The sequence below is a fragment of the Limulus polyphemus genome, unplaced genomic scaffold (genome assembly GCF_000517525.1).
Source record: "Limulus polyphemus unplaced genomic scaffold, Limulus_polyphemus-2.1.2 Scaffold28, whole genome shotgun sequence".
Lineage (NCBI taxonomy): Eukaryota > Metazoa > Arthropoda > Merostomata > Xiphosura > Limulidae > Limulus > Limulus polyphemus.
Window position 1 is genome coordinate 1,111,873 of NW_013665638.1, and position 10,098 is coordinate 1,121,970.

General features: G+C 34.5%; 1 protein-coding gene across 1 annotated transcript in view; it reads left to right on the forward strand.

Annotated features, from left to right (window-relative positions):
* LOC106459537 (protein big brother-like) overlaps positions 1 to 10,098 on the forward strand; it is a 43,002-nt gene that overhangs the window by 16,437 nt on the left and 16,467 nt on the right. The window contains exon 3 of the mRNA XM_013919165.2: positions 1,337 to 1,432. Within this exon, the coding sequence (XP_013774619.1) occupies positions 1,337 to 1,432 (96 nt within the window). The remainder of the gene's footprint in view (positions 1 to 1,336; positions 1,433 to 10,098) is intronic.

Sequence of the window (10,098 nt, forward strand, 5' to 3'; positions counted from 1 at the left end):
GATCTATGTGTCAAGGTTATCTTTGAAAGTAATACATGTATGTTAAGTACAATACTTGATCTATGTGTCAAGGTTATCTTTGAAAGTAATACATGTGTGTTAAGTACAATACTTGATCTATGTGTCAAGGTTATCTTTGAAATTAGCACATTTATGTTAAGTACAATACTTGATCTATGTGTCAAGGTTATCTTTGAAAGTAGCACATTTATGTTAAGTACAATACTTGATCTATGTGTCAAGGTTATCTTTGAAACTAGCACATGTATGCTAAGTACAATATTGACCTCTGTGTCAAGGTTATCTTTGAAAACTAGCATATGTCTGTTAAGTACAATATTGACCTCCGTGTCAAGGTTATCTTTGAAAACTAGCATATGTCTGTTAAGTACAATATTGACCTCCGTGTCTAGGTTATCTTTGAAAACTAGCACATGTGTTTTAAGTAGAATACTTGAATATTCAATTACATTTGTCCAACTAATCATGCACTTTAACCCCGTATTGTTAGATGGGATTTTTATTGATACTTTTGTTTATATTTAGATGAAATAATTCAATTTTTTCATACCGCTAATAGTAAGTGGACAGCTTAGGTTCGTGTAACTACGTGACCAGTAATGTGTTGAAATACCAGCTTCAGGAGTTAAACTGTAATTATCAATCTGAATGGATTGTGTTACTTGTGTTACGAGGGTATATTTTATCCATGCACATTAGGTTTATGGTTAAAAGGCATATAAGTGTTCAACAGTTAAGATGGTTATCAAGTATATGGAGTTAAATATTCAGGTAAACGTTGAAGAAAGCATTACCTGTTTGTTCAGTTGAGATAAATAATACGTTATAACTTGTTAGATCCAACACTTTGCCTAATGGATAAACCACACATTGCGGGTTTCTAGTGAAAGCCGCGACCACCAATCATGGAAACTAAAATCCGACTTTAAGTTTATTTGAGAGGAAAGTTTTACACCTGAGATACACATTCTATTATACAATACTAGTCTAGTTCCTACCTGTAGGTCATCTGATGAGAAGAACCCAAAATGATTCATATAAAACAACACTTAAACACATCTGGTTTTACCCTAAGTTTCTGTGTAAACAAAACAACGACAATACATGCCTTTAAAACTATATGATTATGTAGCAGTTGTTTATTTGAGGGAGACAGGCATGTGAATAGTTTTTGTGACTATTTGAGCTGGTTGCATGCCAACCAGACAATAAGCATAGGTATTTATTTCTACCATAATTTTCTGCTTCCTTCACCACAATTTAAAGTCTAATTTTGCTGATATGTTTGTGACTTTTGGTTATTCTTTATCTTTAGGCCTTCACGACAACAGGAACAAACCTTCAGCTTGTTTTTAGCCCCTGTAACAACGGGTACAGCGAAGGTTGCAATTTTGAAAAAGAACAAGGAAAGGTAAGGCGTTTTAGCAGTAATTCAGTATGTAACATAATGGATAATCATTAGTCAATTAACTTATCGAACATCAAAGTGTTTAATAGGAGTGTTTTTTTTTTCTCGTAATTTCCAAGCGACAAATACTCACACTACATACAATCTTGAAATTTGCGTTTATAGTGCCCCTCCACTCTACCCCCAATCGCTCAGCGGCAAGTCTAAAGAGTTACAATGCTAAACAACGGGTTTCGATACCCGTGGTGAACCTAAAGATAGCCCATTGTGTAGTTTTGGAGTTAACAACAAACAAACAAGCGTTTACAATACATAGGCTAGTTCTCCATATAATTGTTTTATAAACGGGATTCTTCTAAGCAAAAGGTGTGAAGGAGAAGAGACATATTTTATGATTTTCTGTAATGTATCAGATGTTAAAAACATGAAGAGAAAGGAAATATATTTGACGGTTCTGTATTCCATATGCTTCGACCTCTTAATTTTTAAGCTATTCTACATAACATACTCACTTACATACAGCGTTATTGGGTTTATGTATAATAGCTCTAAAGAGTGCTATATTGAAACGTTTTTTTTTTAAACAACCAGTTTTTATGGTGAGATAAGTTAACAGCAACCATCGTCGTGGGTCTAACTTGAACTTGTTGTATACACCTTTGTTATTGCCTCGATTAAAGATTTATTCTGTCTTTAAAGAGAATTCCGGTGGTTGACAAACTTAAATAACGAAAACAGCTAGGTTAACCAAATAACCTGAGAAAGAAACGGTTTCATTCATTAACGTTTCGGGCAATTGCCCTTGTTCAGGCAAAAGAACCGACAGTTATTGAATAAAACTTTATCCTTCTCTGATGAATTGCTTAACCCTTCTCTTTTCATTATTGTATTTGCCATTGTTTTACTTGAACTATGATTTCTTATGAATCTTTCATTTACATTTTTTTTTTCTATTTCCAACTTTCATCACGTTTGCAATTTTATTTCATTTTGAATGCCCTCCACATGTTACTTGTGATTCTGCTTTTATTTTTCACTAGTGTTATGAACTTAAGTTATGATAGATAATAGGTAAGCGAACAACGATTTATAAGCATAAGGAAAAGTTTATAGAGGGTGAAACATGTTACATGTTTCGACAGAACATTGGTCTGTCTTATTGAGATATGATCTGTCTAAACATGTAGTATGTTCAACCATCAATAAACTTTTCCTTATGCTTATAAATTGTTATTCGCCTGCCTATTATTATATGTTCCTTACTCAGGTTAATTTAGTAGAAACAAAACATATTTTGCTTATGATTGAAAAACATTGGGTAAAGTTCCTTGTTTATAACTTTTTAGTAGGGAAACACCTGATTTTGATCTCCTGTTTTATTTTTACTCGAGTTTATTATTCAAAGAACAAAATAAGTGCTCAATGTTTTGAAAACAGGATCTGAAATGATTCACTAATAATAATAATATGTGAAAATAACTGTTGCATATGTGTAATTTATTATCATTTATATAAATGAAACAGCAACAATTACAGACTATATGTGTGTATATATATATATAAACTAGCACGTGTTGAATCTTTTAAAAATTTACTCATTGAAAATATATATTCACATTTTTAACCGGTGTGGTAATATCCACGTTCTTCGGGCATTATCTTTAGTTTTATCATTTTCGTAAAAAAACAAATATTATTTAAAATGTCCTTACATACAAAACGCCATTTAAAGCGACTGTGAACGATTGTAACGTGGTTATTACAAATATAACGTTTGTTTCTTTAATATAAATGACAGGAAAGATACATACATATTCTAATATACCTTGCTGAACGAGTTTTAATACAATTCCGTACATTCCTAACTATATACTGTATATAGGTTTTTAGAAAAAGCACATTTTAACCCTCACACCAAGAGCAACACTACATGGAGTACAAAATATCAAGATTGCCAAGCAGGCGAAATAGCAATCATGTTAACCATATAATAACTAAATATATAGGTAACAGTCGTGTTCACTTACAAAATATAGAAGTAATGTGTAGAAACGCCAAAGTCTGAAATCTGACCAATGAAAATAAACCCTTGTTACATAATTAACACATTTAGGTGCACGTATACCATTTGTTGTATGCTATTAGTTTGTATAACCCAGATTGTTATATACTCTTGTTACATAATTAACACATTTAGGTGCACGTATACCATTTGTTGTATGCTATTAGTTTGTATAACCCAGATTGTTTTATATATATATATATAATGAGGATAGTATCCCTCAAATACTTTTATTTGATCGTTGTTCACTTTCTGTTCTTTTCGTACTCCTAAAACTTTATTTTGGATTCAAAAGTTATTTTGTTTTTCAGATCACCCAGTTCTGTAGCTTTGCGCTTAACAAAGAAACAAACACGATTACGCTTATATTAATATTTATACAAACGTTTGCATCGTAGGCTACTCGTATAAGGTCTACTTGTGTTTAAAGCTTTGAGTATATAAAAGTTATTTTTACTCGTTAGATTACACGAATACAAATCAAGTTTTCGTATAGCACATTTTGTAAAATGTGTAAATGAGTAAATGATAGCCGTTTACGTTTACACATTTTACAAAATGTGCTATACGATTGACTTGATTATATTTTCACGTGACGAAAAGCAGTTTACACATTTTACAAAATGTGCTATACGATTGACTTGATTATATTTTTCACGTAATGAAAGGCAATTTATACATTTTACAAAATGTGCTATACGATTGACTTGATTATATTTTCACGAAATGAAAGGCAATTTACACATTTTACAAAATGCGCTATACGATTGACTTGATTATATTTTCACGTGACAAAAAGCAGTATATCAGTAAACCATAGTCATCTGTTCATTAAGCAAACTTTTATCAGACGTGGATAAAGATATACAAACTGAACATGAATTACATTGAACTTAACGCTTGGGCATCCTCCAATGCTTCAGAAGCATATCCGAGCGTTCCTTGACGATAGAAGCGACTATGTGAAGGATCAGCCCCGTGGTGATGGATCGCCACAGCCAGGAAGAACACCTATAAGTGCGTAGGCTTCACGCATGGCATGGCGCGGAAGACGTTCCCGCGTCACACCTGAGAAATGTCGTTAAATAGAGAGAGAAAGAGCGCCAAGTTTGCTGCAGGTGAATCGCATGCTTAATATGTTTAGGTGTTACGACTTTTTTTCGTGTGTGTGCAAAGCAACAGCCGTATTTTTGCTGGTTATTAAATAATTTATTTTAGACGGCCAGCATCATGGTTCTTTGTGTTTTGTATGAAATAATCTACAACAAAAAACGTTTAGAGAGGGGCATAATGGAGTCGTTGTTAGCAGAGTATTTTTTTAGTTTAACTTATTATTACATATGGCTTCAGAAACTATTACAGTTTTATGTTAGCTAAGGTGTAAAATAATTTCTTCGATTGCACATTGCACGGGAATATTTTTACCTGTTAGCTATAAAAACTCCTGTTTCCTTCTTCTATAAAACAGCTTGAACTATTTTAAACATATATTACTCAAACTACATATTTTTTAAACATTTTTAAACACAAAACATACTACAAAACAGCTCACATTTAAAAAGAGAAGGCATAGACCCCCCGCCCCCCAAAAAACCTTTTTTACCATCCTTAAAGAAAAATGAAGGACAATTACAAAAAACATAACAATATCCAAATGATATCTTCTTTTCCCTCCTGTTTTTACTTTATATAATTTTGAATTATTTTAAGCGCTATATTTCCCCTGTTATTTATACTTCTCAACTCGTGAGCACGTATTCATCAAGAATGGTTATCCACTATAACCTGGTCAATAATGAACAGAATTTTGCTGTAAGCAGAACTGGATTAATTATAGCAGTGGGTTTAAAGATATTTGTATCTACCTTATATTTCAACCAAAGATTTAGTTCTTCCCAGAACTTATAAATCAAAGAGGAAATGGCGTAAAGTTTTTCAAGAACTTTAAAAAAAATAACATTGTATCTAAGGTTTGTGATGGCTGACAACGTATTGGTAGCTTTTTTTTTTTTTTGATGTGATAATTTCCATTTGCACGAAATATTTATCTTCTTTTAACTTTACATACAAAGGCTCTAGAATTTGTTTTATTTCACATTTCTGCTCAAAATCTAGGTATCGGTATTTTGTACCTAAATGGCACCTCAAGCGACATGTGTGTACTAAGCGGCCATATCAGAGACTCCAAGGTTATAACATTGGCATCCATAATTTATAAATACTGACAAGAAAGTAGGGCAGTACAGGCTGCCTATGTGGCTACTGCAAACAATGTGGTTGACTGTTACATTTATAACAACTGAAAGTGCCGAGAATATTTAGTAGCATATTATTGCTCGAACATTGGACTTTTTGATTCTCAGCCAGGCACGGACGTTAGCCACTAGGCCACTTTAAATCAGGAATAAAACAAGCTGTGTTGTGACATTTCTAATGTCTTATTAAAATTTTGAAGCAAATAATGAAATATTGTTTATTCCATGGAAGCTTTCTTGGAGTATGTTTCTTAGATTACAGATATTAGTTTATACACGAACTAATTATATAATTTTGAGTCAATTATCTCTTGATGATTGGTCTAATGGTTAGTGCTGGATTGTGAACCTGAGGGTCTATGATTCGAGTCCTGTTGCCGCAAAACCAAGATCACTCCCCGTTTTTTTTTGGGGGGTGGGGGGTACGTTATAGGAATGATGGTCAAATCCCAATATTTGATTATAGTAACTCCAGTGTTGGCGGTGTGTATGTTGATGATTATATGCCTATTAGCGACGATTAGTGCAAATAGCCCTTGTTTTAGCTTTGCACGAATATCCGAAACAAACAAACTGTAAAGTTAAAAATTCGCCTTGTTAGTACATGTTATAAGTTACGTCGTTGCTAACTCCAGACTCAACACTTCCACAAGTTTGAAGACTGAACAAGGTATTAGTGTATGGTTTTTACAGCTTGGCCATTGAATGAGATTTACAACTTTATGCCCCTGGTTTTCACTGAAACTACGGTTGACATGTAATTGTCAAGCTGGTTTGAAAGCAGTAAACTGAGGCTAGAGGTAATGGTTCTGGATAATAATTTCCAGTAACGCACAATAAAACGACGCTAAGAGATTGTAAAATAGATACAGAATTACTAAATTCTGTCGACCAAGTAAGCTGGTGGGACGGGGATTCGAACCCGCGACCCTCACATTACGAGTCGAGCGCCCTAAACACCTGGCTATGGTAGGCTTCCCGTTTTGTATATATATTTTTTTCAAATACACATTATATGTAAATGTTTTTATAATCTCGCGAGAATATTATGTAGAAAATATTGTCACTCTTAAAGTTTTATTAATTAATTATTTTGTTTGTGGTTAAGCACAAAATTACACCATTGGTTATCTATGCTGTGCCCATCACGAGTATCGAACCCGGTTTTTAGATTATAAGTCAGCAGGCTTTCCGCTGTGCCACTAGGGGATTACTTAATTGTACGGGAAAGTTCGTTGAATTATATGTGTTAAGAAGAGGTCTATTCAGTTGTTAAAATTACTTAGAAACTGTGATTTATTAACAAAATGGACATAATCATAGGTTATAAAGCCCAGAATATACAGTTTGTTCTAAAAAACGTTGGCTAACCAGATGCCTGTGGTACCTCCTTGTCACCTGTGTCACACTTATATTGTGTATGCGAGTTTCCTATAGGTTTGTTAGTTATTTAGACATTGGTATTAAAATCCAAGGTTTGCTTCATTCAAACACTTAAAAATGTTATGTTTCTCACACACACATATTTTCATTTGTAAAAAGTAAAGCTGCAAATACGCAAAATATCCTCTCAAATAAGCTGGGCAACAGTGTGTATTAATATAAACTTGACGTGTAAAGGTCAAGCTAGTTTTAAGACTGCAGATAATTACTAAATATAACGGTTTCAGCGCAGCAACGTCCCAAATACCTTACAGAATTCACAATAAACGACCAGTAAGAGACTGAAACATTTGTCGACTGACCGACTACGATTTTTTCCAGCCATCAGCTACATTTGATGTACCACATCAACGCTATCTCTGTGAGCTGGGCAGGTGTCTCATGTTGAAAACTAGCGAGTACCCTGTTTTTCGAACGCTGGCGGCAGTGTGTAAGCCACTCGGCACTTTCCCATTAGAACCGCTACAAATTAGTTTCTACAAAAGAACTTGCCAGGCCCTCTAAGAGGTGAATCCTATACGCTAGTCATAAACCAAGATTGTTCTAAAAAGGGGGAGTTCTTACTCTTTACTTCCCGTATTACCGCCTACTATAGTTGGTGAGACGCAATTAGACGAACGTAGCACCCCAGGTGGTCCAAGCTGGAGGGTCAGCACGATGTCTTCGTGCTTTATTGCCCTGTTCTCCTCCTCCTTTTAGAGTGTTTGTACACTTCTCAGTGCTGCTTTCAAACATTCATCGGATAATCAACATAGACCAGCAGTTTCTTTGAAGTTGAAGTCTAACAGAATTGTCATTGTCTTCAACAATGTTATGTGGGACTCTGCAGTATCGTTTTAAATTAAAGGCAAATGACCATTGTTACTGAACTGTCACTCCCTCTAGTTGTCAGAAACTACGAAATAAACAATAGCTACATTTAATACACCAACGTTACACGTTTAACACTAGAATTACTAGAAGGATCTGGATCTCATCGGATCTTTAAATCAATTTTTCAAACCCTTTATGCACCAAATTGCTTGGGGGTCGAGACTGGTTGGTTAAAGGGTCATTGATAACACAAAAAAATGTAAAGAAAAATTCCATTATTGTTGAAAGTAGTCCCATTAGTTACCACTAGGGTTTCCTATGTATTTTACATAGAGAGTGATCCACCCAACTTGTTTAGTCAGTTCTTTAAACTGAACGTTGTGACAGACAAAATTATTCAACATATTGCAATATATGGACCCCTATACTTTACTTATTTGTACTTATCGGCAATAAACAGTATGTATACAAATTGGTAATTTGAAAGTTAAGCTTATCGTAGTATTGTTCCATTAAAACCGATACATTAAATGCTTTATCACAAGATACTCTTACATTTCAACGACCCAAACATGAATTATAAATATTCTCAAGATCAAAAGGAATTTTGTTTTGAGTTCCGAGGCACCTTAGACACTGATGTAGCATCAGTGATTCTCTGGCAGGTTTACCTGGTGGCGCCCATCTCTTCTCCAAGTACTCATCCTTAATTTAGCATTAAAAGACTAGAGGGAATGTAGCTAGTCAAAATCACCCGCTGCTAGGTCTTGTACTATTCTTTGACAAACGAATAGTGGGATTAACCTTGATATCATAATGCCCCTCGACTGAAGGGCGAGTACGATCGGCGACAGGGAATCCAATTCTGCGACTCGCAGATTGCAGGTCGAGCGTCCTAACCACCAGGCCATGCCAAGCAAGAAAGAAAAGAAGATACAGAAGCTAATTGTACACAGACATGAGAGCCACCTTTACATGGTTCCCATGCGTACTCGCACACACGTATGTTAATCTAAGCGAGTTAGTTCACTTAGTTACAGCTCGAGTAGTGTGTATATACCTGACTTTGCCTCCTGTAAAACAAATTGTATGAATTAGCTTATGTTAAAAGATAAGAAGCATGTGATTTACATATGAGGTTCAGCGCTTATGTTCTAAATGACTGTTGTTAAAAATATTAATATTCTTCTTAAGTTAAGTATTGTATTCTCAAAATAACTGGAGATTAATTAGAATTATTTGAAAGAATACGATAATTAGCTTGATACTTTAAATTAATATACTTAGTTTGTACAATTATAAATCAGGTTGTTTATGTTAGGTTGGATTGTGTCCTATGGTGACGAGCAGTAATTATTTTTACTTTTTTATATAAATTAAAAGGGGAGTCACTATTAAGATCTATTAACATTGAAAAATGGTGTAAAATATACATAAGAATAATAAGTAATTAGATAAAGTAAAAATAAATTAATAACTGAATAGTATATATAAAAAAATAACAGCAGGTTGCTGCCGACCACTTTTCAGGATACTGGAGTGGTTGTTCGGTCCCCCCCCAACATCTCCCGATAACGCCCCTGCCTTAACAGTTAGTATTCGAATATTGTGTTTAAAATTTGTTGCAGCCTTATTTGATCCAATCTCTACTACATATACCAATCCGTTATGAAACACGAAAAGTGTGATTTTAAGCTATAACTTTTTAAATTAAAATAATATCGCAAAGTGTATTTCGTTCAAGCACACTTTGGTTCATGTAACCCTATGTCCGCGGTTGGGGTTAAAGAGCGCATGCCACGATTGTCCGAGTTTTAGATTATTTATTTTACCCTAAATTGCTGATATAGCATCAGTTCGTTGCCGAGGAAAGTAAATAACAGATACTATTTACAGGGATACTGAAAAAAAAACTGTATATAATATGTATTTCGGAGGTTTTAGAGGTTGTGCAAATACAACATGCAAATTGTACGGTGCCTGGCATGGCCAGGTGGATAAGGCGCTCGACTCACAATCTGAGGGTCGCGGGTTCGAATCCGCATACCACCAAACATGCTCGCCCTTTTAGCCGTGGGGGCGTTATAATGTGACGG